Source organism: Anas acuta, chromosome 21, assembly GCF_963932015.1.
Source record: "Anas acuta chromosome 21, bAnaAcu1.1, whole genome shotgun sequence".
NCBI classification, from domain to species: Eukaryota; Metazoa; Chordata; class Aves; order Anseriformes; family Anatidae; genus Anas; species Anas acuta.
This window is the reverse complement of record NC_088999.1, coordinates 7,230,518-7,257,223: the sequence shown is the minus strand read 5'-3', so window position 1 is coordinate 7,257,223 and position 26,706 is coordinate 7,230,518. Positions and strand designations below refer to the sequence as shown.

The 26,706-nt window shown below is 68.3% G+C and overlaps 1 protein-coding gene across 7 annotated transcripts in view; it reads left to right on the top strand.

The window, feature by feature from the left end:
* ADGRB2 (adhesion G protein-coupled receptor B2) overlaps positions 1-25,706 on the top strand; it is an 84,334-nt gene extending 58,628 nt beyond the window's left edge. For 2 of the 7 annotated variants that reach the window (XM_068657985.1, XM_068657989.1), the window contains exons 2-33: positions 4,203-5,037; positions 8,477-8,560; positions 9,620-9,784; positions 10,796-10,960; positions 11,955-12,119; positions 12,962-13,126; positions 13,198-13,299; positions 13,395-13,501; positions 13,929-14,123; positions 14,223-14,291; positions 14,388-14,496; positions 14,574-14,720; positions 15,150-15,225; positions 15,302-15,404; positions 15,544-15,587; positions 16,453-16,579; positions 17,054-17,157; positions 17,411-17,513; positions 17,729-17,879; positions 18,153-18,222; positions 18,349-18,415; positions 18,524-18,609; positions 19,238-19,336; positions 20,176-20,347; positions 20,500-20,595; positions 20,770-20,809; positions 20,985-21,622; positions 21,910-21,945; positions 22,266-22,370; positions 22,491-22,544; positions 22,645-24,380; positions 24,933-25,706. In XM_068657985.1, coding sequence (XP_068514086.1) covers positions 4,218-5,037; positions 8,477-8,560; positions 9,620-9,784; positions 10,796-10,960; positions 11,955-12,119; positions 12,962-13,126; positions 13,198-13,299; positions 13,395-13,501; positions 13,929-14,123; positions 14,223-14,291; positions 14,388-14,496; positions 14,574-14,720; positions 15,150-15,225; positions 15,302-15,404; positions 15,544-15,587; positions 16,453-16,579; positions 17,054-17,157; positions 17,411-17,513; positions 17,729-17,879; positions 18,153-18,222; positions 18,349-18,415; positions 18,524-18,609; positions 19,238-19,336; positions 20,176-20,347; positions 20,500-20,595; positions 20,770-20,809; positions 20,985-21,622; positions 21,910-21,945; positions 22,266-22,370; positions 22,491-22,544; positions 22,645-22,833 — 4,653 coding nt within the window. In that variant the 5' untranslated portion in view covers positions 4,203-4,217 and the 3' untranslated portion in view covers positions 22,834-24,380; positions 24,933-25,706. Of the gene's footprint in view, positions 1-1,997; positions 2,265-4,202; positions 5,038-8,476; positions 8,561-9,619; positions 9,785-10,795; positions 10,961-11,954; positions 12,120-12,961; positions 13,127-13,197; positions 13,300-13,394; positions 13,502-13,928; positions 14,124-14,222; positions 14,292-14,387; positions 14,497-14,573; positions 14,721-15,149; positions 15,226-15,301; positions 15,405-15,543; positions 15,588-16,452; positions 16,580-17,053; positions 17,158-17,410; positions 17,514-17,728; positions 17,880-18,152; positions 18,223-18,348; positions 18,416-18,523; positions 18,610-19,237; positions 19,337-20,175; positions 20,348-20,499; positions 20,596-20,769; positions 20,810-20,984; positions 21,623-21,909; positions 21,946-22,265; positions 22,371-22,490; positions 22,545-22,644; positions 24,381-24,932 lie in introns of those variants that run through there. The other 5 variants (XM_068657991.1, XM_068657987.1, XM_068657988.1 and 2 more) reach the window with 5 other exon arrangements.
* Positions 25,707-26,706: the final 1,000 nt, after the last annotated feature.

Sequence of the window (26,706 nt, the reverse complement as noted above, 5' to 3'; positions counted from 1 at the left end):
CTGCTGCCAGCCCTGGCACTTGGACCCCCCCCTTCCTCTCCTGGAGGCCCCCAGCCCTTCGCACGGTGCCAGGGCAGGAGGGAGCTGGTGGCAGAGGGAGCCGTGGCCGGCGGCACTGCAGCTGCTTGCAGAAAGCTCTGGGAGAGCAGGGGGAGCAGCCACAGCCCCTGCGGTGCCTGGCTGGGGGCTCAATGCCCCCAGGGACCCCCCAGCTGCTGGGGGGGCAGGCACACGCTGTTCCCTGGCAGAGCGTAATCCCTAATCCCGGCGGAGATTTCGCTGTGCCGAATCCCGGCCTTGCTTTTGGAGCGGAGTTTTACCAACAGCAGTTAAGTAAAATAAATAAAAGGGCCTGCGCTTGCCAGTGATAGCGGGGCTGAGCCAGTGATTGGCAAACCGGCACCATTAATTAGGGCTCCGCGCCGCTGCCAGCCTGCGTGCTTCAGGAAAGGTGGTGGCAGCGAGCCGGGGAAGCCAGCGGGAGAGGGGGAGCGAGCGGGGGAGCGCGGAGACGTGCGGGCAGGGGAGGGGGCAAACGTGGTCCGAGGTGCTGGGGGGGGGATCAGGCAGCTCCTGCGGGGAGCCGCGTGGAGAAGCCAGCTCCCTGCCGAGCGCACGTGCGAGTGTGCAGCAGCACGAGCCGCACACCCACGGGTGTGCATGACGCTGGAGGAAGCTGCGTTTTCGGGGGGCGAGGGCTGATGGATGGGATTTCGGCGGAGTTCATCCGGCACCTTCGCTCAGAGCGTTAATTAGGGGATGGGGAGGCTCTGCCGGTGCCGGGGGCTCGGTGCCGGGGTCCCTGTGCCGGGAGGACGGGCGCAGGGAGCAGCGGGGCCCAGGAGCCCTCGCAGGTGGAGAGGCTGAAGGCAGAGGCAGCTTTGAAGCTCCCTTTTAACCACGAGCAACGCTCCTGGGGATGGGAGGAGGGCAGGCTCGCCCTGCGGGGGCTCAGCAGGAGCTGTCAGAGCGCTGTGTTTGCCACCGGTCACCTCTGGGCAGCTGCGAGGTGCTCGGGTACGATGGAGCGCGCCTGGTGCCTGGCAGCCATGTGGGTGTGCGTCCATCCCGGCTGTGCCGAGCTGTGCCGAGCTGAGCCGAGCTGAACCGAGCCGTGCCAAGCCGTGCCGAGCCGTGCCGAGCCGTGCCGAGCCGTGCCAAGCCGTGCCGAGCCGTGCCGAGCCGTGCCGAGCCGTGCCAAGCCATGCCACCTGCCAGCCTGCTTCTCCCCACGGCGTTGCCTTGCGGCACGGAGCGGAGCTGCTCCCGGTGCTGCAGGACTGCCCGGCCCCTGCTAGCCCTCGCGCCCTTGTCCCGAGCCACCCGAGCCTCCAGAAGTCTCACGGCTCGTATACTTTAGTGAGCCTATTAAAAGAACACTGCCGGGTTAAAAACCGTGTCTCTTAAAACCCAAATCTCCTTTACTTTGCTATTAATCGTTTCTCACATTATTAATGCCGGCGGGGCTTAGTGCCGCCCGTTGATCGCTTTTGGGGCTGTTTGTTTGTTTCTGCCCTCGCCTGGCTCAGGGGGGCCGCAGCTCCCGGCCCCCTCACCCCAACCCCGGGGCCGCTGGTGCCTGCAGGCTGGGCAGGCTGGAGCTGCCCCAGATCCCCTCCGAATCACCCTAAATGCGAAGATCTTCGGGGAAACAACCTGTTTGTGCGGCGTGAGCATGCCTGGGGCGGTGTGGCGAGGAGCAGTGCCTCCTCCTGCCGTGCTGTGGCTGCTGTGCGGGGAGAGGCGAGCCCCGGCCACATCCTGCAGGTCTCCGGAGCCCGGCTGGATGCGGGCACCCGGCGGCGATGGAGCGGTGCCGCTGCTCCTCCCTCCACGGCGCGGCCGCGAGCCGGGGCTGTCATTCCCTCAGCAGCACTCGCAGGCTCTGTGATGGCTCTTTAAAAGCTTTAATTAAAAACCCAGCCCTCCCCTCAGCCCAGGCGGGGAACAAAGGGAAATGAGAGGGGCTGGAGCAGGCTGCAGCGGGTGGGTGAGCGTGCCAGCAGTGCCAGCCGTGCTGCGGGCAGCAGCAGCAGCAGCAGCTCCTGTGGCCCAGCCGGGCGCTCGGATGCGGCACATCCCTGGGGGCAGCCGGGGCCCCCCGAGCCCGCGGCCGCCGGCATGGCGAGGAGCGTGCCGGGAGCTCTCCAACACCAGGGCTGGGGCCGTTTTGGAGCCAGCTGGGCGATGGGCAGCGGGGCCGGGGGCACCGGAGCAGGCGGACGGCGACGCTGCAGGGCACCAGGTCCTCGCCGCGGTGCCAGGTAGGGGGAGCGTTGGCTTCAGCCCCGTCCCCCCCCTTTCCCCGAGCCTTTTGGCAGCGCTGACCCCCTGCTAGCCCCCCGCCGGGTCTCTCGGTTCCCCCGCCGCTCGGTTTCTTCTCGGGCCCAGCTTGCAGCTGGGTGAAATATTTTCACTGCAGCAGCGGCAGCAAACGCTGCGGGGAGCGGGGCTGGTGCTGAACGAGCCGAAACGGATTTGATCGGCTCTTAACGAGCCCCGGCCTTCGGCAGCAGCTGCGGCAGCGCTGCCAGGGCGCATCCTGACCCCGCCGTGGGTTTGGGGTGGGGGAGGCTCCCCGCGGTCCGGAGCTCCTGCCCGGCTCTTTTGGGGTGGCGTGGTTAAACCGCGAGGAGCCCGGGGAGAGCGGCAGCCCGGCTGTGCCGTGGTGGCAGCGGGCGCCGTGCCCCGGGTGGGCAGCGGGGCCGAGCAGCCCCTCTCGCTGCTGCCAGGCGAGGGAAGCAAGCTCCATCTTGTGTCCCTGCCAGGCTGCGGGAGCCCCGCGAGCTGCAGAGCGGCAGCGTGTCCCTGCCTGACCTCCTCCTCCCCCTTCCCTGCTTCCTCCTGCCCCTCCTCCTCCTCCTCCTCCTCCTCCTCCTCCTCCTCCTCCTCCTCGTCCCTAGGCTTCTTGCTCCCCCCCGAGCAGCACACGGTGGGGATCATCCGGGGGACCCCAGGTCTTTAATGCTTCAGGAACCCCAGCAGGGACCTGGTGCAGCTCCGGCCACCCCTTGGCTCCCCGCTTTGGGGGTTCCCCCGTTGAACCAGGCTGGAAATGTCCCTAGGAGAGGGGGTTCCCCTTCCCCCCGACCTCCCCTACTTACATCTGGGGTCACTCCTGGATCCGGCCACCCGCCTGGCTGCTCCCCGTGCCACCAGCTCCTCCCTGCCCCTCTGCCTTCCTCCCCGTGCCCACAGGCTGCTGGTGGGGCTGGGTACCCCCACGGAGCCCCCGCACCATCGGGGTGGCAGGAGCAGCGCCCGCCTGTTGCACGGGAGCTGGGTTATTTTTAGCTCCCTAATGTCCCCGTCGCGGCGTTGGCGCAGGCACAGCCAAGGCTCAGGCTCCCTTCCCATTTTGCAGGGCTGCCAGCGGTACCGGGGCCTCGGCCGGGGGGGATTTGGGATCGGGAGAGGTTGCTTTGGGATGGAGAGGAGCCTGGGTTAGCCCGGGGGCCAGGGGCCACCTCCCCAACCTCGCTGGCCGCCCCCTGGCCCGCGGAGCGGTGCCGCCACGCGCTTGGTGGCCTTGGCCTCTGTAAAGCCACGCTCTGGTCCCACTTAATAAGGCCACCGCATGCATTATTTTATTAATGAGTTATTAAAAAGCTATCCGCAGTGGTGCTGCTGCATACCCGGCGTGCTTCCCAAGAAATACGTGCTTTAACGATCGCTCGCCCCGTGCCGGGCTCTCGCAGCAGGCAGGGGGGGTGCCCCGCTGTGGGGTGCCCCAAATCATCGCTCCGGGCTCCTCCAAGCACCCACCCTGACCCCGAGCAGCCCCGGGGGGGGCAGGAACAGCCCCAAGGCTTTTCATAGCCCGGTCCATGCAGGCGCTGCCTGGTGGCTCCTGGCCTGGGATGCGCAGGGCGAGCAGTGGCTTGGTGGCCCCGGCACCGAGTGGCCACTTGCCGCACGGCTGCTGCCCTCGAGTGAGTGGGAGCGGGGTCTTTGGGGGCTGTGGGACGAAGCCCCCATCCCGTGATGTGTGCTGAGGGCACGGGGGCCACCTCGGCACAGCCAGGGGACGGGGCAGGGGGCACCGATGGCTGCCCCTGGGGGCTGGGGGCACCCTGGGTGCTGCTCCCACGGTGTCCGGGGCTCGGTGCAGGGCGCTGCCCACCCTGTGCCGGGGACCCCGCGGTGCCGTGGCTCCCGGTAAGCATCTGTCTGTCCGTCTGCCCCTCTGTCTCTCCCCCCAGGGCAAATGCCATAGGATGACCGCTGCTGGTCCCCTCTTACTGGCTGTGATTTCGTCTGTCCTGTGGCTCACGCGGGGCTTCGACCCGGCTCCCAGCGCCTGCTCAGCCCTGGCCTCCGGCGTCCTGTACGGCTCCTTCTCGCTCAAGGACCTCTTCCCCACCATCTCCTCCGGCTGCTCCTGGACCCTGGAGAACCCCGACCCCACCAAGTACTCGCTGTACCTCCGCTTCAACCGCGAGGAGCAGGTCTGCACCCACTTCTCGCCCATGGTGCTGCCGCTCGACCACTACCTGGCCAACTACACCTGCGACCCGCGCGGCGAGCCCGCCAGCCCCCCGCCCTCCCCGCGGCAGCCGCAGGAGGAAGAGGAGAAGGAGGAAGAGGAGGAGGAGGAGGACGAAGCCGAGCTGGAGCTGTGCGAGGGCGCGGGGCCCTTCACCTTCCTGCACTTCGACAAGAACTTCGTGCAGCTCTGCCTGGCGGCCGAGCCCGAGGCGGCGCCGCGCCTGCTGGCCCCCCAGGCGCTGGAATTTCGTTTCGTGGAGGTGCTGCTCATCAACAACAACAACTCCAGCCAGTTCACCTGCAGCGTGCTGTGCCGCTGGCTCGAGGAGTGCCTGCAGGCACCCGGCACCCGCCGCTGCGGCCTCACCCACGCCGGCTGCAGCTGCCAAGCGGAGAGCCCCCCGGCACCGCGCCGCAACGGCTCCGGGCACGGCGCCCGCACCCCAACCCCGCTGCCCCCCGCTGCCACCGCCCCCACCGAGCGCTGCTGCCCCCCCGAGCTGCATTCTGAGAATGCCAACGGGTTCGACCTGCCCGAGGTGCCGCACGGTGAGTGGTGGTGCCGGGGAGGGGAGCCCAGGGGTTGGGGGGCTCCCCTGCTCCGTGCAGGCTGCCCGCTGCGCAGGAGGGGGCAGTGGGGGTGCTGTGTGTGTGGAGGAGCCATCACAGGATCACAAAATCACAGAATTATAGAATTTTAGAATATCCTGAGCAGGAAGGGACCCATAAGGACCCTCGGGTCCAACTCGTGGCACCACACCTGCTCCTGCACCCCCCCTGGCACAGCACGGAGCCGTGCGCTTCTCACGGAGCCGGGGAGCCGCGCATGGGGTGAATCCTGCCCGTGCCTGCCCCCAGCTCGGGGTGCAGCCCCCCCTGAGCAGCAGGCAGGCTCAGCAGAGCTCTCCGTGCCCCCGCACCAGTCCCTGCTCTGTGCCACGGCTGCTTTAGCACAGCCCCAGGGCTGCTGGGCTGACCGGGAGCGGGAGCAGGAGCAGGAGCAGGAGCGCTGTCACTCTGCATTGCTGGAGACGAGGAAAACAATTTGCAGGTAAAATGACCCCTTCCCATGGCAAATTACCCTTGACTGCTGCAGCCCGGGCGCTTGTTATTCCAGGCAGGATGTGGCGGCACGGCACGGCCGGGCTGTTAACCAGGCGGAATGAAGCCATTTGCTCATTACCAAATTGCAGGAGCCTCGAGTGCGAAGGAAGCAGCCGCGCTCGCCCGTGGGCACCGGGCAGCGAGCCGCCGCACCCCGGGGGTGTCCCTGCTGGCCCCGGGGGGCACACATCTGCCCAGATGTTCCCCCCAGGCAGTGCCCCAGGGCTGCAATCCCCAGCTCAGCTGTTCCCGGTCTTTATCCGGGTGATGCTGTTCCCAGCGGGTGAGGTGGCGGCGCTGGGCTGCGTGTCTGTATAATTTCATTGGGTTTTAGCATTTGCTTCAGGAGCTAAATGTCATTATGGGCAGATCCCCCGAATAAATCCCCGGTCCGTTTCAGCTGCGTGCTTATAAATCGCCTCATCCCGAGGGGAGCTTCTTGATCTGATTTTTTTCTTCCCCCTTTTTTTTTTTTTCCCTTTAAGTGCAACCCTGCGGGGAGGATTAAGAGCTCAGGGCTGGGCCCAGGTGCCATCCCTGGGCTCAGCCTCGCTCCCCTTCTGCCCGGGGGTGCTACGGGGGCTGGCTCCTGCTGCGCCCTGCATTGGCAGCGGGTGATATCCCCTGATATCGCTTCCCGGGGGGGGGGTCTGCACCTCCTGGGGGTGTTAGCAGCAGCGAGCGTGGCTCCAAGAGGGGTGCTGGGGCCACCCTGGGGTGCCGAGCCACCCGCCGGCTCTCCACGCAGCGGCACGGCAGCGGGCTGCAGGGGCGGCAGCCAAGCTCCTGCTCCTGCCCAAATTACGTTTGACATTCAATTAAAAGCCCGAGGCACCCAGAGGTAACGAGTTATTGCAGGCGGATCCACGGGGGGCGATTCAGTGGCCTCGGCTGCTCTCGGCACCCCCCACACCGTGCGCCCCCCGATAACGCCCCAGGGCTGGAGCACAGAGCGCCCTTCATGGCAGCGAGGGGGGGGCCCGGGGCTCCCACCTGGCCTCCCCCTGGCCCCCCGGGGGGGAAAAAAGGGCTCCTTTCAGGGCGGCAGCCAGGGCTGGGGGCTGAATGGCGCCTGTGAGCCGAGCCTTGGCGGGCGCCCAGCGCTGATCTCACCGGCTCTCCTCCGCCGAGCGCCGCAGCCGAGCGGGGGCTGGCGCCCACCCAGCAGCTCCCCGGCCTCCCCGCTCCCACCCTGGTGATGCCACGGGGTCCCCAACCCCGGTGCTGTCCCCTCTGTGCCTGGAGGGGGGGGACGCACGGCCACGTGCAGCGTGACACCCGGTGGGCACCCAGTTTGTGCAGGCAGAATGGGTGGGTGTAGGGTCGGGGTGTTGTGGGGTGATTTGGGGCGCATTGTCCCTGTGCTGTCTGTGTCCAGCTCCCTGAATTTTTGGGGACCCCTCACAGGTCTCAGCCCTACAGCTTTGGGGCTGGCTCGGGGCCGTGTTGCCCCTTGCACCAAAGCCCCAGCCCCTCAGAAAGCAGCCACCAGGGCGGTGATGCCAGAACAGGGCTTGCGGGGATGCAGCAACCAAGGGGGACAAACAGGGGTCCCCAGGAGGACACCCCCTCCCTCGAAGCTGTGCTGTGGGGCACGGCGAGGGGCTCCGGGGCAGGACCCTGGGTGGGTGCCGGGGATGGCTGCCGGCAGGGCCGTGGCGCAGGCGCGGTGCGGTGACAGCCGGGGATTTAGTGCCCTCCCTGGGAAATTGGATTTGGTGCCTGTCGAACACGGCTGGGGAGAGCGGCCTCGTATATCCTCTGGATTTATGGCTGCCCCCAGGCTCTGGCGGTGACGGGCGTAATTCTGCCACGCCGCTCATGGGGACGGGTGGCTCCGTGGCGAGCTCGGAACCGTGGACGGAGAGAACCTGGGGGCAGCCCCCAGCACCCCCCCAGCCCTTGTGGGGTGCCCCGAGAGGAGCCCAGGGACGCAGCTGCCCCGTCCGTGGAGGAGCCCGAGCAGGGTGCCGGGTTTGGGCAGGGTCACTCCGAGCTGAAGGCAAAAGTCGGTAAATTTGGGTCTGTTTTACAGCACCAATAATTGTCAGCGCAGTCCGTGCTCCTGCCTGGGGCTCGTATTTCACCTCTGTGTGTTACAAAGGGGGCTGCAGCCTGCCCAGGGCACGGCTGGGTGCCCCCCGCCCGTGCCAGGTGTCCCCGTGTCACCTCCCTCCATCCCTCGGGGACATCACCGTGCCCTGCTGGCTGTGCTGGGGCAGCTCAGCGAGGTGCTTTGGGCTCCGTGTGCTGCCTGCACACCCTCTGCGATGCCCGGGGGGGACACAGGTGCTGTCTGGGGGGGGGACACGGGTGCTGCCTGGCCCCAATGTCACCGCACCGTGCCCAGGAGCGTGTCAGTGTCCTGGGGACAGGGACGAGGGACACGGGGATGGTCCCGGGGGGCCGGGCAGGAGGAAGGCAGGGCAGGTTGCCCCCCGCGCCCGCAGCGCGTGCCTCTCCGCCGAGCCCTCCACATGCCAGTTAATTTCACGCCAAGTGCTCTTGATGGATCTCTTGTTATTTTTGGTGAGCTGAGCCATAAATTTGTGCCACCTCACTGCAGCAATCTGTTAAGTGGGGACGGGAGAGCACCGCTGCGCTCCGCTAGCCGCGTGCCACGGGGGCGCGGGCACCCCAGGGCGCACCGAGGACAGGGGTACCCTAAAGTGCACGGGTTTATTCCAGCCCAAATCCCCAAAAATCAGGGTCTGTCAGAGCTGTGATGTGTTTTGGGGGGGGTGACGAGTGTGCTGGGCCATCTCTCGCCTTCAGGAAGCCACGTGGCATCCCTGTCCCAACCTTAAAACATCCCTTGGCTTGCAGCATCCCGGTCCCATTCCTGCCCCATGCCCGCTCTCACCGGAGCCCTTTTCTCTTCCAGGCAATGCGGTTGAGGAGAACCAGAAGGTGAAAACCCAGTGGCCCCGGTCGGCGGACGAGCCGGGGGTCTACATGGCCCAGACAGGTACCGGGGACGGGGGCAGGTGGTGCTGGGCTCCTCCGTGGGCAGGGCGGCGGAGACAGAGTGACTTCCTTTGCTTCCTGCCCACGGACTGACTTAATTTGCTCCATTTATACATTTTTATTTTTTTTTTCCCTTTGCACCTTCCTCCGAGGGTTGTAAAGCAGGCAAAAAAAAAAAAAAAATCCATTAATTGTTTTCGTTCAAATGTATTTATTTGGCAAATTCATCTGGGTAATTTGAGCGTGCCGCTACCCCTCCCCAGCACCCCCTGATTTATGGGTCGAGGGCTCGCAGGCGAGAGGGGAGATGGATGGCCCGGGGCCGGGCCGTGTGCCTGGCATGCCGATCTGCTCCCTGCTGCGCTCAGCTGCTCCTGGGTCCTGAGGTGCTGGGCAGGGCCACGGGGCCACCTCGGCCACCCCAAACACCAGCCCTGGCCCCCAGCCCTGCTCAGCGGGCTGTGCTGGTTCCCAGCCCCGTTTCCAGCCTGGCCAGGGGGAAGCAGGACCCCTGTGGGGTGAACGGCCCCGTCCCGAGCCCCCGCCTCGCCCTGGGCTTCCTGTGGGGCACAGAGCAGCCGGTGGGCACCTTGGTGGGAGCAGAGCCCATCTGCGGGACAAACCCTCCCCTTCAGAGCCCTCCCCTGTGTCTTCCTTTTTAATTTAAGCTGAGGGCCTTTTCCTCTGCCCTGTCCAAGGGCTTCAGATGGATCATCAGGCTTAATCAGAGCCAGGTGCTTGGAAATGTCAGCACCGCGGCTGCGCGGCGAGGGCGAGCGGTGCCGCCTGTGCCGGGCTCCTTTGGGCACCCGGGGGTTGCCCAGGACCCTGTCCCGGGTCACATCCTGCACCCAGGACCCTGTGCCGGGCCAGGTGCTGTGCCTGGGGTCCCTACTCCAGGTTTGGAGGGCGGCAGCACCGTGCTGGGGGCTCCTTCACCCTGCCTGCGCCCTCGGTGCCGCGGCACCCTCGGCACCTCGTCCTCGCTGCTCCCGGGGCCGGTGGGGACCCCGCGGGCTCCCCGGGCAGCCCCCAGCCCTCACCCCACGTCTCCCCCCAGGGGACCCCGCGGCCGAGGAGTGGTCCCAGTGGAGCGTCTGCTCCCTGACGTGTGGGCAGGGCTCCCAGGTGCGGACGCGCTCCTGCGTCTCCTCTCCCTACGGGACGCTGTGCAGCGGGCTGCTGCGCGAGACAAGGACCTGCAACAACACGGCCACCTGCCCAGGTACCGGGGGGCACGGGGGGGTTTTCAGGGCCGGGATGGGGGTGGGGACACATGGGGACACGTGTTTGCGTGGGGGTCTCTCGGTGGTGTGGAAAATGGGGGTGCCTGGGGGCGCGAAGGGAGGGTGGCTTCGTGCGGTGGGGGCAGCAGGAGCCCAGCAGCTCTCCCCCCATTGTGTCACCTCCCCTGCTGTGGCAGCCCTCGGGGATCCGTGGGGGGAGACACCTGCAGGATGTGCCCCCGTGTCCTGCTTACCTTGCCCTGCTCCTCTTCATCCTCATCCCCAGAGGATGCTGAGAACCTCGGGGCTTCCCCGGGGAAGTTTGGAGCTGGGGGAGAGGCAGGGGCTGGAGCCTGTGCCGTGGGGCTGGGGCCAGGGGGACTCGTGTGGGGCAGGAGGTGGCCGAGCTGCTCCAGCACGGTCCTGAACAGGGGGGCGAGCAGGATGGACGCCTGCGGTGGCACCAGCAGTGCCCTGCCTGTCTGTCTGTCTGCCCACAGCCGGGTCCGTGTGTCCTGTGTGGGACTGCGGGGACCGGTGGGACCTCGGGGTGCAGCCGGGCTGCCCCATCCAGGAGGTGCTGGGGGGGCTTTGCACCCCATAACACATGGATGCTCCCCTTGGTGTGGGGGCGCTGGGGCTGCTGGGGCCATCTCGGCTCGCAGAGCATCCTTTAGGACGCCTGGGAACCCCGAGTGCTTCCCGAGCGAGCTGAGCTTGTGAGTGCCACACGTGCAGGGGCTGTGCCGGGGCGAAAGAGGCTGTGCCAGGGCGAGCGACAGCACCACTGGTGCCTGCTCGGGGCCTTTGGGGCGTGAAGATTGGGAAGGTGCCGGTGCCGCAGGGCGAGGAGGGGAGCGGGGACCATGCCCAGCCCTGCTGCAGAGCCGCGGCCGCGGGCACGAGGGGTCTGCGCCGCCCAGGGACCCCTTTGGTGCAAGGAGGGAGGCGCAGGGGAGGCTGCAGCCCCCCGCGGGGCCGTGCCGTGACGGCGCTGTGCTGTGTTGCAGTTCACGGCGCGTGGGAGGAGTGGTCCCCGTGGAGCCTGTGCTCGGTGACCTGCGGGCGAGGGGCCAGGACCAGGACGCGGCGGTGCGTGGCCCCGCGGCACGGAGGGAAAGCCTGCGAGGGCCCCGAGCTGCAGGCCAAGCCCTGCAATATCGCGACCTGCCCGGGTCAGTACCGCTCCCCCCCTCTCCCCCTGCTCCCTCCCGGCCTCGTCCCCAGCCCTGGGACGGCCGGGGAAAGCCACGAGCCGGGGAGCCAGGGCTTTGCTCCCGGTGCGGGGGCTGCAGTGGCGCACGGGACGGGCGCTACGGCCGCTGTGGCACTGCCACAGGGACCTGGCACAGCCCAGGGGCACAGGGGGGCGATGGCACGGGCTGCACCCTCCTGCCCCTATGGAGAACCAGCTCCGTTGGCCACTCAGGGGGACCTGGAGCCCCCGCCACGGGCAGGAGGGGACAGCCCCGGGGCGTGCTGGCAGCCGGGGTGGCGCGGGGACATTGTGGGGCACCGGGAGGGGTTGTGGGGTCTGTGTGTGCGCGGGTGGTGGCGCCGTCACTGTTTCTTCATTCTCCTGGCATGGTCCAAGCCAGGGGGGCTGTTTTGGGGCCAGAGGGCTGCGGGGGCATCCCGCGTGCAGCCTGGCAAGGCTGGAGGTGGGCTGGGGGCACGAGGAGCAGGGGAGCCCCTGGGCTCAGGGTGCACCCACCCTGCAGCAGCTGTGGCAGGGCCGTGTCCCCGTGGCACGGGGCTCTTTCCGTGCACCCTGCCTGCCCGCAGAGCCGCTGCCAGAGCCACGGAAGCTCCAACAGCTCCTTCCCCACCTGCCCCAGCCCCCACAGCAGCGCTGGGGCTCTGGGGTTTGGCGTGGAGCAGCTCCGGGGGCTCCCAGCGGGTCCCATGGGGGCTCACCTGGTGGTGCTATGCACCGTGGTGCTGTAGGATCGGCCGCTATGGGGCCGGGGGGGCCAGTCCCGGTGACGGGACCCCCTTGGTTGGGTCAGGGCTGGGCGCTGCCCGCTCCGGGTTTCGGCACGCGGGGCCGGCACATGGCTAGGCTGGACCCGTTGCACGGGGAGCGGGGGGCACGGGCGGCGGGGAGACGGTGCCCCCGGCCCTGTTGGGGGGGGGCACACTGATGCCACTGTCTCGTTGTCCCCGCAGTGGAAGGGCAGTGGCTGGAGTGGGGCGCCTGGAGCCGCTGCTCCGTCACCTGCGCCAACGGCACGCAGCAGCGCACGCGCAAGTGCAGCGTCTCGGCCCACGGCTGGGCAGAGTGCCGGGGGGCCCACGCCGACGCCCGCGAGTGCTCCAACCCCACGTGTCCCAGTAAGGCCCCGCGCGCTGGGGAGGGAAGGGGGGGTGAGGCTGGGGGGGGGGGCACAGCACGGTGCGTCATGGCACGGCGCGTCGTGGCACGGCGCATCGGATCACAGCCGGGCTGTGAGTCTTGCCTTAAAGCTGATGCGGTGTCACCCATGGTGATGCCAGGCTGCTGGCATCTTGGGGTGTCACCGTTTGGTGCCACCATCACTCATGCCAGGCTCATGGCACCCTGCGCTGGCACCCTTTGGTGTCACTGTTGGTGACGTGGTGGTGCCAGTGGTGCCAGTGACCGCCCCTTTTGTGCCGGTCGCTGCCCCCAGACATGTCCTAGCTGGAGGAGGAGGTGTCCGTGCTGGGCGTCCCTGCTGGCTCCCAGCCCTGTGCTGGGGGCTGCGGGGAGCTCTCGGTGTGCTCCTGGTGTGCTCTGGGTGTGCGAGCTCTTGTGCACGTGCCCGGGGCAGCTCGGTGCCCGTCCCACCGCCCTGCTGCCTCCTGGGGCGCAGGGATGGGGACACGGGGCACAGGGAGTCAGCCAAGGGGCAGACCCCGTTCTCCTCATGCCCTTTGACTCCCCCCATCAATCGCTGGCACAGAGGGAGGTGGGGGCTGCCCCGTGCCAGGGTGCCCTTGTGCTGCTGCACAGGGGGCGTTGGTCTGGTTGGAAGGAGATTTTAAGCCATCGATCCGGGGATTTAATCCCCGCCGAGCTTTCCACCCGCGGCACGGCGAGCAGCCGCAGCACGGCCCCACCAGCCCTGCCCCGTCCCTGTCCCCCACCCACCCACCCACCATGCCGAGCCGGCCGTCCCACAGCCGGGGGCCCCCACCGTGTCCCTGCCCCGCAGCCGACAGCAAGTGGGGCCCCTGGAACCACTGGAGCCTCTGCTCCAAGACCTGCGACACGGGCTGGCAGCGCCGCTTCCGCATGTGCGAGGGCACCGGCGTGCAGGGCTACCCCTGCGAGGGCACGGGCGAGGAGGTGAAGACCTGCAACGAGAAGAAGTGCCCAGGTACGGGGCAGCCCCCGGCGCCCTCCCCCGGTGCCCGTGCTGCCCCTGACCCCCCCCGTCTCGCCCCCCAGCCTACCACGAGATGTGCAAGGATGAGTACGTCATGCTGATGACCTGGAAGAAAACCGCCGCCGGGGACGTCATCTACAACAAGTGTCCCCCCAACGCCACGGGTGAGGGGCTGCAGGGGACCGGGTGGAGGTGGGTGATGGGGACGTGGCTCCTGTGCTGGCCTCGAGCCCCCCCCTGCCCCTTGTGTCCCGTTCAGGGTCCGCCAGCCGCCGGTGCCTGCTGAGCCCCCACGGGGTCGCGTACTGGGGTGTGCCCAGCTTCGCCCGCTGCATCTCCCACGAGTACCGATACTTACATCTCTCAGTAGGTGCACGCTCTGGCACGGCCCCCCCCGTCCCCAGGGGTCCCCAGCCCCTGCTGCCCTCCCCTGCTGCCCCCAACCGGGGCAGGGACCCCCTCGCCATTCCCTGGGGGGGGTTAATTCGTTGCCCTGGGAGTGCTGGCACCAGTCGGGTGCCACGTGGGGACACAGATGGGTCCCCGGGGTAGGGCTGGGAGGGAGGACAGTGTCCTGCAGCTGCAAGGGGACCCCAGACCCGCTGCGTCCTCAGGGTGTGGCTCTCAGGATGGGAAGGACCCCCCCCAGACCCCCATGTCCCACTGCTGCCCAAATCTTTGCAATTAACTCCGCAGTGCCCCTGGCTCTGGGCACGGCGAGGGGTCAGGGGCACAGAGCACCTCGGGGGGGTGCTGGCAGCGGGGTGACACCCGTGTCCCCCCCCTATCCAAGCTGCGGGAGCACCTGGCCAAGGGGCAGCGGGTGCTGGCGGGCGAGGGCATGTCGCAGGTGGTGCGGAGCCTGCTGGAGCTCATGGCCCGCAAGACCTACTACAGCGGGGACCTGCTCTTCTCCGTGGAGATCCTGCGCAACGTCACCGACACCTTCAAGAGGGCCACCTACACCCCGTCCTCCGAGGACGTGCAGGTACCGAGCCAGGGACGTGGTGGAGGGGGAGCACCCCGGGGAGAGGGGGTGGCAGCGGTCGGTCCACCCCCCCAGCCCCGCTGACCCCCGTCCCCGCAGCGCTTCTTCCAGGTGGTGAGCTACATGGTGGACGCGGAGAACCGGGACAAGTGGGAGGACGCGCAGCAGGTGAGGGGTGAGGGGCTCGGGTGGGCAGCTGGGGTGGCCACGGTGTGTGTGTGCCCCCCCTGTGGACACCCCCCCGAGCTGCTCGCCCTCCCGCAGGTCTCTCCCGGCTCCGTGCACCTGATGAAGGTGGTGGAGGACTTCATCCACCTGGTGGGGGACGCGCTGAAGGCTTTCCAGAGCTCCCTCATCGTCACCGACAACCTGGGTGAGCAGCGGGGCGAACGGGGGGGCTCAGGAGGGGGCGCGGGGAGCCGGCTGCTGACCCCCGCTGTGCCCCGGCAGTGATCAGCATCCAGCGCGAGCCCGTCTCCGCCGTCTCCAGCGACATCAACTTCCCCATGAAGGGGCGCCGGGGCATGAAGGACTGGGCGCGCAGCTCCGAGGACAAACTCTTCATCCCCCGGGAGGTGCTGAGCCTCGCCTCCGCCGGTACGGGCGCGCGGCATCGGCGCGTGGCGCACGCACCCGGGGCCGTGTGTGAGCGCCTGGGTGTGCACGCCTGGAGCTGTGCACACGCGTGTGAGCGTGCACCTCAAAGAGGTGGTGTGCGGATGGGGGTGTGTGTGAGCGTGAGGCTCTGGGTGTGCGTGGGGGCAGGTTTGTGGCTGGCACATCTGGAAGGGTGCGTGTGCAAGTGTGAGCGCACGGGTGGCGTCCTGCCAGCCCTCGGTTCTGCAGCTCCGGGTGCCAGCACCCGTGCCGGAGGGGCGCGTGGCCTCGCCCCCGTGCCCGGAGCAGCCCCGTGGGCCTGCCCGTGTCTGTGTTTGCACGCCGGGTGCACGTGTGCCACGCGTGCCCCCCGCGCGTGTGCCGGGCGCTGTCTCCGCGCCGCTCCCCTCCCTTCCCCTCTCCCTGCAGAGCTGGACGAGTCGTCCCACTTCGTCATCGGGGCCGTGCTGTACCGCACGCTGGGGCTCATCCTGCCCCCTCCCAGGTGAGTGGGGCCGCCCCGCCGCCCCCATAGAGTGTCCCCCCCCATCCCTGTGACAGCCGCTGCCCCCTCCCCGCAGGGCCCCCCTGGCCGTCACCTCCAAGGTGCTGACGGTGACCGTGCGCCCGCCGACCAAGCCTGCCGAGCCCCTGGTGCTGGTGGAGCTGTCCCACGTCATCAACGTGCGTGTCCCCTCCTCACCGCTCCTGTCCCAGCGCTCCGAGGGCACCGGGGAGCCGGGCAGGTCCCCGGGGGGGTGCCATGACCCCCCTGGGGGCTGGCAGTGGGCACACTGCTCACCCCCCCCCCGTCTGTCCGCAGGGCACGTCCCACCCGCAGTGCGTCACCTGGGACTACTCCAGGACGTGAGTGGGGTTTTGGGGGGCAGCGTGGGCAGCCCCACTGAGGGGGGGGGGTGATGCTGGGAGATGGGGCAGGGCTGTCCCCGTGCCCGGGTGGCACCGAGTCCCCGGGGGAGGGACGTGCACGTGGCTGAGCCCCCCCCCAGCTGTGGGGTGATGTTCCAGGTATTGATTTGCTCCCGCCTGCCAGATGCAATTTATTAGCACGGGGCTGTGGCAGGAGAGAGGGAAAGTAGGGCACGGCACGGGGGGGGGGTGCTGAGGGGTGGGGGGCAGCGCCTGCGAGTGCTCTGTGCCTCGGGGTCACCGGTGCAGCCCCACGGGGAGCCTGGGGCACCGCAGCGTGGATCCTGTAGGGACGGAGAGGAGTGGGGCTGTGCTGAGCGTGGTGGGGTGCAGCCTGCTGGGGACACACATCCCAGACCGATGTCCCCATCCCCTGTGGCTGTGTCCCAAAGGGGGTCCCCATCCTGGCATTGTCCCATGCAGGGGTGGCCCAGGAGCCTTTACCCCGAAGGTTTGGCTTTGCAGAGGGTCCCTGTGCCGGGCGCAGGAGACCCCTGGGACTGCCTCAACCCCCCCTGGCACTGCCCCAGCCCCGCTCCATCCCCACCAGCCTCCCCCTGGGCCTGTCCCCCTCCCTCCTGGGATTTCAGTTTGCCCCCCCCAGCCTGGTTGGGATGATTAGGGACCAAGGCTCGGTGCTCACAGCTCCCCGGGGTGGGGGGGGATCAGCACCTCGGGCCCTGCTGCGGGCTCAGGGCAGCCCCCCGGGCCGGGGGCAGTGAAGGGTTAAGCGAGGGGCTGCGTTTGGGTCTGATCACTTCAAATTGCTCGCTCTCCCTCGCTCTCTCGTCCTATTAATCAGGGATCCTGGCTTGGGAAACTGGGACACGGAGAGCTGCCAAACCCTGGAGACCCTCCCGGCGCACACCAAATGCCAGTGCCGCCAGCTCGCCACCTTCGCCGTCCTCGCCCAGCTGCCCAGGGACCTGGTAGGGGACGTGGGTGGCACACGGGGGGGGACACCAGGGGTGGGGGGCACTCCCTGGGCTGAGGTGGGGGTCCTGGGGCAGGGTGGGGTGCGCAGGGGCTGCAGGGACACAGGTGGCACAGGGGGGATGTCAGACTTGGGGGGGCTCCCCAAGGAGGGGACCCCTGCCTCCCCGGCACCCTGAGGGTGCTGTGGGGAGGGGGTGGTGCCACAGGGCTTGGGATCGAGGAGGGGTCAGAGCCACATGGCCCCGGCCCCCCCCACCCCATTGCTATTCCACCCACATCCCCCGTCGGCATGGAGATGGGCACGGGGCCCCGGGAAGGCGCCTCGGCTGCGCCACCGCTCGTCCCCCTCCGTTGGCACACAGGGGGGGTCCCCAGCCAGGAGGGGCAGAGGGGCACGGCAGGGGGGCAGGGAGCAGCCACAGGGGGGGCTGGGCTCAGCCTCGCCCCCCCCTCTAATTCCCTGCCAGGCCATGGACCCCTCGGGCACCCCCTCGGTGCCGCTGATGATCGGCTGCGCCGTCTCCTGCATGGCCCTGCTGACCCTGCTGGTGATCTACGCTGCCTTCTGGAGGTGACAACCCCGGGTGGCTCTGGGGACACTGGGGACCACGGGGGGGGGCGTGAGAGATGTGGGGAGGGGGCACGAAGGGGGACACGGCGTGAGGAAAAGCTGAGCTCAGCGTGGTTATGAGTAGCGCAAAGGGAAGGGACGCGGGGTGGGAGAGGTGCCCCGGCCGTGCGCTGCTGTCCCAGGGGGGGACACGGGGTGAGGGGGGGGGACACGGGACGAGGAGGGGATGGCCCCATGCTCTGCCCCCCCCCAGGTTCATCAAATCGGAGCGCTCCATCATCCTGCTCAACTTCTGCGTCTCCATCCTGGCCTCCAACATCCTCATCCTCGTGGGGCAGTCCCAGATGCTCAGCAAGGTGGGCGCCGCGCCACGGGCTGGGGAGGTGTGGGGGGGGTCCGATCCCCTTGGGGAACGGGGGGGTGAAGTGGGGGGGCTTCTCCCAGGGGCAGATTGGATCGGGATTAACTCAATCTCGGGATTAAACTCCCTGCGTGGCGGCGGCTTTGGCACAAGCCCTGGCGTGGCGTGGGAGGTTAACCGGCGCGTGGCCGTGCCGCATCCCCGGCGCAGGGCGTGTGCACCATGACGGCCGCCTTCCTCCACTTCTTCTTCCTCTCCTCCTTCTGCTGGGTGCTGACGGAGGCCTGGCAGTCCTACCTGGCGGTGATCGGCCGGATCCGGACACGCCTGGTCAGGAAGCGCTTCCTCTGCTTGGGATGGGGTAAGGGGGCAGGGGGGGGTGAGGGGGGGGGTAGGCACCGCGCACCCTTCCCAATACCCAAATCCCTCCCAGGGAAACCGAGGCACGGGGGGAGCGCAGACTCCGTACCCCCCCACCCCGCCTGGTCCCTTGGATGTGGTGCCTGCGCCGTGGGGAGCTGCCAAAAGGGTCCTGCTCTCTGTCCCCATCCTTTAGGGGTGTCCTGGGGGGGGGGGTCACAGCGCCGCTGCCCCCCCCCTGCAGCTCGGTCTCCGTCTCCCCTCCCTCCTCCAGGTTTGCCAGCCCTCGTGGTCGCCGTCTCCGTCGGCTTCACGCGGACCAAAGGCTACGGGACGGCGAGCTAGTACGTGGGGCTGGGGGGCGCGGGAGCGTGGTGGCAGCGATGTAGGGTCAGGGGACGGGGATATGGAGCAGGGGGTGTCCCGTCCCCCCCCCCCACATCGACCCCTGACACCCCCGGTCCCCGCAGCTGCTGGCTCTCGCTGGAGGGCGGTCTGCTCTACGCCTTCGTGGGACCCGCTGCCGTCATTGTGCTGGTAGGCTGCCCCCCCCCAGACCCCAAACCCACCCCACAAAGCTCCCCCTTAGCTCAGGGGGGGGGTCTAACCCTGGCTCTGCACCCCCCCCTTACCCCCCCCCCCCAGGTGAACATGCTGGTCGGCATCATCGTGTTCAACAAGCTCATGTCCCGCGATGGCATTTCAGATAAGTCCAAAAAGCAGCGAGCTGGGTGAGTGCCCTGCGCCCCCCCGGGGCTGTGCCGGGGCCACCGCGGAGCCCCCTCCCCTGCCATGGGGTCTTTGAGGGGGGGGGGGCAGCCGTGGGGGTCCCTCGGGAGCGGGGGCTGAGCACGGGGCAGACTTCACCACACTGGTGGGCAGTGGGACCGAGCCCAGCGCAGCCACAGCTGCTTACTGGGGACTATTGGGGAGGGGGGGGGACACACAGCGGATGGGGAGGGGGCGGCCACCCCAAGCGTCCCCCAGGGCTGGGGGGAGCCGCTCACTGCGGACCCCCCCGCACCACCAAGGGAGGGGGCTGAGCCCACCCGCCCGTCCCGGCTGCCGCTTGGCCACCCCCGCTCACCATTAACTGCTGTGCCCCCCCCCCCGACTAACCCGGCTCTTTCTCTCTCTTTCTTTTTTCTCCCCCCCCCCCATTTGCTTTCTGCCCCTGTCCGTCCGTCCGTCCATCCATCCATCCGTCCATCCATCCATCCCCATCCTGCCCCCCCCCTGCCTTGCTGTTCCCTCCTCGCCTGCCTCCCCCGTGTGGCCCGGTCCTGGCCGCGGGGCGCCGGGGGGGTTTTTTTTTTTTTTTTGCGTGGTGGTGGTGGTGGTGGTGGTGGGGGCGCGTAGCTCCAAGCCCCCCCCCTGCGGCAACCTGCTGCTGAAATGCACCAAGTGCGGCGTGGTGTCCAGCGCGGCCATGACCTCCGCCACCGCCAGCAATGCCATGTTAGTGCCCCCCCCCACCCCACCCCGAGCACAGCCTGACACCGGAATTTTGGGGAGGGGGAGGGGGGTGTGGGGGGGTCCTGATGGGGTGAGGAGAAGGGGTTCGGGTGGGCTCTGGGCACCCCCTTTCCTCCTGGGGATTGGGGTCGGGGGTCTTGCGGGTAGGCAGGGAGAAGGCTGAGTGCTCGGGGCGGCCCCCCCCCGGGTGTGGGGGGCACACGCGTGTCCCCCCCCCACCCCCCCGCAGCCATCACGCCCGCATGGCTTCCCGCAGGGTCACCTCATCGCCGCCGCTGGGGTGCGGGGGGGCTCAGCCCCTCCTGCCCGGGGTGGGGGGGAGCGGGGAGGGCAGGATGGGGGGGGGGGGGGGGTGATGGGAGCATCCCCGGGACCCCTTTGGTGGCATGTGAGCCCCCCCCCCCGGGTGCTGGCTGTGACACTGCCACCCCCAGCAGCCTGCTGGCCACGCTGCCAGGGGGTTGGGGTTTGGGGTTTGGGTCCCCAAAAGCAGGGCTGAAACCCCCCTTCTGCTGGCTGGGGGGGGGCTGGGGGTCACCCCACAGCCCCCCAGCACCACTGTGGGTCTGGGTGTGCAGGATGGGGACACGCAGAGCCCCCGTCCCCCCCACCCCAACGTGGGCAGTGCCGCCAGCACCCAGCCAGCGCCGGCACGGGGATGCGGAGCAAGAGGGGGGGGACACTCGGTGCCAGGGGGATTTTGGGCACCGGGCTCTGTGCCATGCACGCGTGGGCTCCCTGGGGGTGAGGGGGGGGTCTCGGGGTTGTGCCGGGGACGCCCCCGTGGTGGGCTCACCCCCGGCCCTCTCTCCCTGCCCCAGGGCATCGCTGTGGAGCTCCTGCGTGGTTCTGCCTCTGCTGGCGCTGACCTGGATGTCGGCCGTGCTCGCCATGACCGACCGGCGCTCCATCCTCTTCCAGGTCCTCTTCGCCGTCTTCAACTCCGTCCAGGGCTTCGTCATCATCACCGTGCACGGCTTCCTGCGCCGAGAGGTGGGGCGGGGGCACTGGGGGGGGGGTGGTGGATGGGATGGGCAGGGACCCCCCGGCTTATGGGGCAGGGACCCCTCCGGCTTATGGGGTGCGCGGAGCAGGGGGGGACCCCCGGGCGCGGGGCCGTGACCGGCTGTGTCCCCCCCCCGCAGGTCCAGGACGTGGTGAAGTGCCAGGTGGGGGGGTGCAGGGGCGAGGAGAACGAAAACTCCCCCGACTCCTGCAAGAACGGGCAGGTGCAGATCCTGGTGAGTGCGGCAGCGCCGGCGCGGAGCGGGGCAGGGCCCCCTGCACCCCCTGCTGCTCCCGGGGCTGCCCAAGATGCATTCACTTCCCCGCCTCTCTCTCTCTCTCTCTCTTTTTTTCCTCTCCTCCTCTCTCTCTCTGTCTCCCTTTTTCCCCCTCTTTCTGTGTTTTTATAGACAGATTTTGAAAAGGACGTTGACCTGGCGTGCCAGACAGGTGAGGTCCCCCGGGAAGGTGCTGGGGATGGGGACGCACGGGGATGGGGACACGGTGGTGGTGCCACTCCTGGAGGGGCAGGCAGTTTGTGGGGTGGGTGCAGTGCCGGCACACGGGGGTCTCGGTGCCCCGAGGGCTTGCACGGTGCCGGCTCCGACCCGCTGCCTGCCCACAGTGCTGTTCAAGGAGGTGAACACCTGCAACCCCGCCACCATCACCGGCACCTTGTCCCGCATCTCCCTGGACGGAGACGAAGACCCCAAGCTCAACACCACCTCGGAGGGCGGCCTGGGTTTCTCCAGCCTGCCGGGCAACATCCCCGCGCCCAGCATCCTGGTGCAGGTGCCCAAGATGCCCCCCAACGTGGTGGCCGAGCTGGGCGAGCCCCCGGCACAGCCTGTGGGGCTGGAGGCGCAGGGCCCCGTGTACCTGTGCACCGAGAGCAGCTTGAGGCCCGTGGACTACGGCTGGCTGCGCGCCCCGGAGCCACCCCGGGAGAGCGACTACATGGTGCTGCCGCGCCGCAGCGCCAGCCTCAAGCCCTTCCAGCGGGACGAGGGGCAGCTGGAGGAGGGGGCCCCCGGCGGGAAAGGGCGGCCGGCGGGTGAGGGGGACGCCTACCCCAGCTTCATCTCGGTGGAGCACGTCAACGTGAACCTGAGCCAGCCCTACGGGACGGTGAAGCACCCCTACGGGCTGCAGTTCAAGCAGCACCCCACGGTGCGCCAGATCCTGGCTTCGGAGCTGTCGGAGCGCAGCCGCACCATGCCCCGCACCGTCCCCGGCTCTGCCATGAAAGTGGGGTCCCTAGAGGTGAGCAGGGGGGGCCCTGGGGAGCAGGGGGATGGGGTGGGGGGCTTGCTGGTGGGCTGGGGGCGTGCATGGGGCTGGGAGCACCTTGGAGAGCGTGCGCAACTTGTGTGCGCGGGGTTGCCGAGGTGCCCTGCTCCTGTGCTTGCTGCCTGGCATCCCATAATTTGCTCGGGGCTGGCTCGGCTCTGCCTGGGGCTGCTGGGCTCCTCCCTGACCCTGCAAAGACTTTTTTCCCTTTTCTTCTCCTCCTCCTCCCCGCTGCTCCGGCCCCGTGCACCCCCTGCCAGAGGAAGAGGTTGCGGTACTCCGACCTGGATTTCGAGGTGAGCCACGCAGCGGTGGCACCAGGCACGGGGGGGGGGTGCCCACGGGCTGGCCCCGGCTCTGCCCTGAGCGGGGCTGGGGGAGCAGAAACCAAGCTCTGAGGAGTTTTACACCAGGCCATAAAAAAGCACTGGATTTTGATTAAAATGCCAGCACAGGGTGGGAGAGTTGTAGCTGGCTTTATGGGAGGAGACGGAGCGTGGCAGCGGGGACTTCGTGTCCCCATGTGGCCCGGGGATGGGGTCAGGAGTGGGGACAGGGATGGGATCAGGGTGTGTGGGCACAAACTGACACCGTGGGCCCTGCTCTCGCCCTGCAGAAGGTGATGCACACGCGGAAGCGCCACTCCGAGCTCTACCACGAGCTCAACCAGAAGTTCCACACGCTGGACCGGTACCGGGCCCCCGCTGCCGGCACCTCCAAGGTGAGATCCTGGGGAGGGGGTGGGGGGGTCGCATCCTGCCCGGCCTCCCCCTTTGCATGAACCGGGGTGCTCGGGGCGGGATGGGGGGAGCTGGGGCTGAGCACCGCGTCTTGTCCCCAGCGAGAGAAGCGGTGGAGCGTCTCCTCGGGCGGCGGGGAGAAGAGCGCGGCCACGGTGAGTGCCGGAGCGTGGACGGGGCTGGATGGACGTGGGGGGCTGCGCCCCAGAGCTGGGGGTCCGGGGCCGTGCTCTGCAACCCCAATTTATCCCGCAGGATGGGGCCAGCCCCGATGCGCAGCAGCCGCCGGCCGCGCCGCCCAAGCCCTGGAGCACGTTCAAGGCCATGACCCTGGGCTCCCTGCCCAGCGCCCACCGCGACCGCCTGGAGCTGCGCTGCGCCGACTGGGAGGGGCCCTGCGCCGGCCTGGATGCGGCCGACGGCGACTTCCAGACGGAGGTGTGAGCAGGGAACCCGGCGCCCTGCCCGCTGCCACCTTCACCCGGGGGCACCCCGCAGCAGGAGCAGCCCGGAGACGCCGCCTTTCGCTCCGTCCTCCTCCTCCTCCTCACTCCGGGATGGGGGGGTCCCCGCCTGTGGCCGTGCGGTTCCTCCTCCCCGCTGCTCCCCTTCCCGGGATTTGGGTGCGGAGGGGGCCACGCGCACCCCCACGCACCCTCACCGATCACTTGCGCACCCGCTCGGCACCCGCCCGGCCGCCCAGGCCCTGGCATCTCCGTTTTTTTTCTACCGGGACGTTTCTTCACGCAGTGCACCGTGTGCACGCGCGCGCGCGCGCGGCGGCCCCGGGCACCCCGTGGCCGGGCGCCTTCGCCCCGTGGCCGCCCCCCTCCCAGCCGTCCCCACCGTCCCCATGTCCCCCCCCCTCTTCCACGGGGCAGGTGCTGTCGTTGTTGGAAATAAAAGTTCACTCTCTGTGGTGCCGTGGGGCCGTGGCCGCCGCCTGCTGCTTCGTGTCCCACGCGCCGGGATGGGGACGGGGTGACGGCCACCCCATGGGGATCTGGGTCCCCGGCACCGATCCTGCTGGCCGGAGCTGAGACTGCCCCCGTGCGCTGCTGGGCAAAGGAGCGTGGTGTTGAAGGAGCTGAGCGGTAAATTACACAGTAATTAATCTGTGAGTACCTTCGGAGGCAATTAACCTGCAGTCGAAGAGGGAACGTGGGGCGCCTCGCGCTGCCTCGGGGCTGAATGAAGCGGGGATCCAGGGTCTCCATAAGGACGCTGCCCCGTTTGGGCTGGTGGCCCCCGAGGTGCTGGTTTGCTCCTCACCTCTGTGGCGGTGCTGTGCGGGGCTCTCCAGCTCCCCCCCCCAGCTCCCCCCAGCCTCCCAGTGTCCCACCAGCAGCTTACTGGTTCCCACTGGTGCGTGGCCAGCAGCGGAGTGGTGCCAGGCAGGGGGTGGCTGCGGGCACAGGCGATGCGCACCCAAACCCCCCCAGCCCCTCCCCAAAACAAGGGTCTCTCCTTGGCCCCTGGCTGCCCCATCCCGTGCTAATTGCACAGCCCAGCTTATCCCAGTGCTGCCCAGTTTGGGTCTGGGTGCTGGAGGCTGCAGCGCTGGGAGCAGGGAAGCAGTGAGCCGGCGCTGGGCTGGGGCCAGCTCCAGTTGTGCAACATCTGGGGGCCACTGGCGGCACTGGGGGGGGGATCGGGGCTGGGGCAGGGGCTTGGGGCTGCAGCAGGGGCTCAGCTGCGGGGCTGGGGCTGGGGCTGAGCCCCCCGGGATGGGGCTGGGGGCTCTGGTTCCCACTTGGTGCTGCTCTCTGCTCTCTTGGCCAGCGCTCCTTTTGCTAAGAATAGCAGCCGCCCGTTCCTTGGGAGCCTTCTCTGCCTCCAACCCATCCCGTGCTTCGGGGAGGGGGGGACCCAGGGCCGGCCCCCGTTCCCTTCTTTCCCTCCCCAGCCCGCCGCAAGAAGCAGCGTCAGGGTTTCCTGGGGCATCTGGTGGCAATTAGCAGCTTTTATTACTCATGGAGACGCCATATGCGGTGAGGGAACCGAGCCCGCCCCAGCGGCGCAGGATCCTGGGGGGACGGGGAGGGGGCTGGGGGGGTTCGTGGTGCTGGCAGCCGTCTATGGGGTGAGGGATGCACAAGGGGGGGGTCACCAGCCCCAAATCCTACAGTGGGCAGGGGGTTTGTGGCTCCGGGAGGTGCCCAGAGGTTAGGGGCAGCGGGCCCAAAGCTGGGTGCTTGTGGGGGGGATTTGGGGGGGGAGCAGAGCAGGTTGGAGAGCGCCGGAGCCATTTTCCATTTGCAGCTTCCATCTGAGCCGCTGTGCTCCACAGAGCCGCTCCCCCTGCCAAAAAAACGCTGGGTTTTGGGGGGCGGAAACGATGGAGAAAACACTCAGCGGGCGGCACGGAAAGTTCCTCGCCTGGCTTCCCGGCGCCTCCTTCCCGGCGCATCCACCAAAAAAAGGGGGAAAAGCTGCTGCCGCCTTAGTGCTGCTGCTGCTGCTTCCAGTGCTGCTGGAAAGAAGCCCCCTGAGCTGCTTCCTTCCCAGAAAACGTTGGAATTTGAGTTTTTTTTTGTGCCCAGACCGGTGCCTGAATCCCCGCCGAGCCTCAGGAATTCCCTCCCGCGCCCGGCGTGCCTGCGCTGTGCGGGGCTGCGGGAGCGAGGCCGAGCCGCGGGATGCCCCAATCCCAGGCAAATTGTCTCAAGGTTTTTGGAAATTGCAGGGCTCTGTCTCCGGATCGGGTTTCTTGGCCACTGGCGCTGCTGTTTCTTGGAAATTCAGCTTGCCTCGGCATTTTCCATGGCGGGCCGGGGGGCAGGGGCCCACGGTCTTTTCCCATCCTTGCTCCCCGTGCCTGTTCCCGTCCCCTTGGGCACGGCCAGGATGGGGCCCAGTGCTGAGGAGCTCAGGTTTCTGCTCCGGGAGCTGATTTCGGGGAGAATTTGGCAGAGCTAGGCAAGAAACCAGCCCTGAGCCCGCACCCAGTGCTGGGGGAGCAGGATCCGGACTGGGACGGGGTCTCTGCACTGGGGTCCCTGTGTGCCACCAGTATGACAACCTGCTGGAGGGGGAAACTGAGGCACGGGAGGAGCAGCCCCAAAGCGACTCGCAGCTGAATTTGGGGGTGCCGGCTGTACTGGCATCACCAGGGGGTGAGAGGAGGGGGTGAGGCTGCCCCTCGAGACCCCGCAATGCCCACCACAAGGTTCACAAACCCTGCTCCTGCTCCTGCTCCTGCTCCTGCTCCTGCTCCTGCTCCTGCTCGCGCCCAGCGTTTGGCACTGCCGGGAGGCCTTGAACGGCGAAGATCTCCGGGTGAATAATTGTCCAATAAAAAGGAATTATAAAAGTTTCGTTATGTTTCATAGCCACTTGCTTTAATTAGCCTTAATTACTCCAGGAGGTGACTCGCAGACGCGTCGAGCGCCCCGTCCCCGCAGCTCGGGGGCTGTCGGCTGGATGAATGGCAGAGCCCAGGCGCGCCTCAGACGCGGCGCTCGCTTGGTTTGCCCGCGACAGCTTATTTACTGTGGGCTGAATAAATATCAGTTGTTAATTAGAGCGCGTTTATTGAGATGCATGCGTCCCTAACACACATTTGTAAAGCTTCAGTGTAAATAGATTCATCATCATTTGGGAGGAGGAGAGCGGCTGAGCAGGGGCACGGCGGCACCGCGCCGCGCCGGGGGAGAGGGGGGACACAGGGGACAACCACGGCTGCTCTGCGGCCCCCAAACCCCAACCCTTGGGGGTCGGTGGCTGCCCTGGCTGGGCCCTCTCCCTGCCCATTCCCTGCCTGTTTCATGCCCATTTCCTACCTGGGGGGGCTTCAGTGGAAAGCCACAAGCTCCAGCCCCAGGCACCTCGTCCCCACCAGGCTGTCCCCAGGTCCCCAGGCAGTGGGGACGCTCTGCCAGCTCTGTGGGGTCTGGCATGAACCTGGGATGTCCCACGGGTGCAGGAGCATCCCAGGAGGACTCCCTTTGCCCCCCACCGCTGGCTGTTCTGGGCAGCACCCGCTGCCACCGGGGCCAGCACCGGAGTCCCCCCTGTGCCTTGGTGACCCCCAATGCCCCAGTGACCCCCGTGTCCCGGTGTCCCCCCATGCCCTGGTGTCCCCCCTATGCCCCGATCTCCCTCTGTGCCCTGGTGTCCCCCTTGTGCCCTGGTGTCCCCCTTGTGCCCTGGTGTCCCCCCTGTGCCCTGGTGTCCCCCAATGCCCCGGTGTCCCCGGATTTGGGGGCGGCGGTTCCAGGCGCCCCGACGGGGGACGGAAAATGAGGAAGAGGAGGAGGAGGAGGGCGAGGAGGAGGGCGGGGAGGCGAAAGCGGGCGGCGGCTCGGGTCCCCCCGC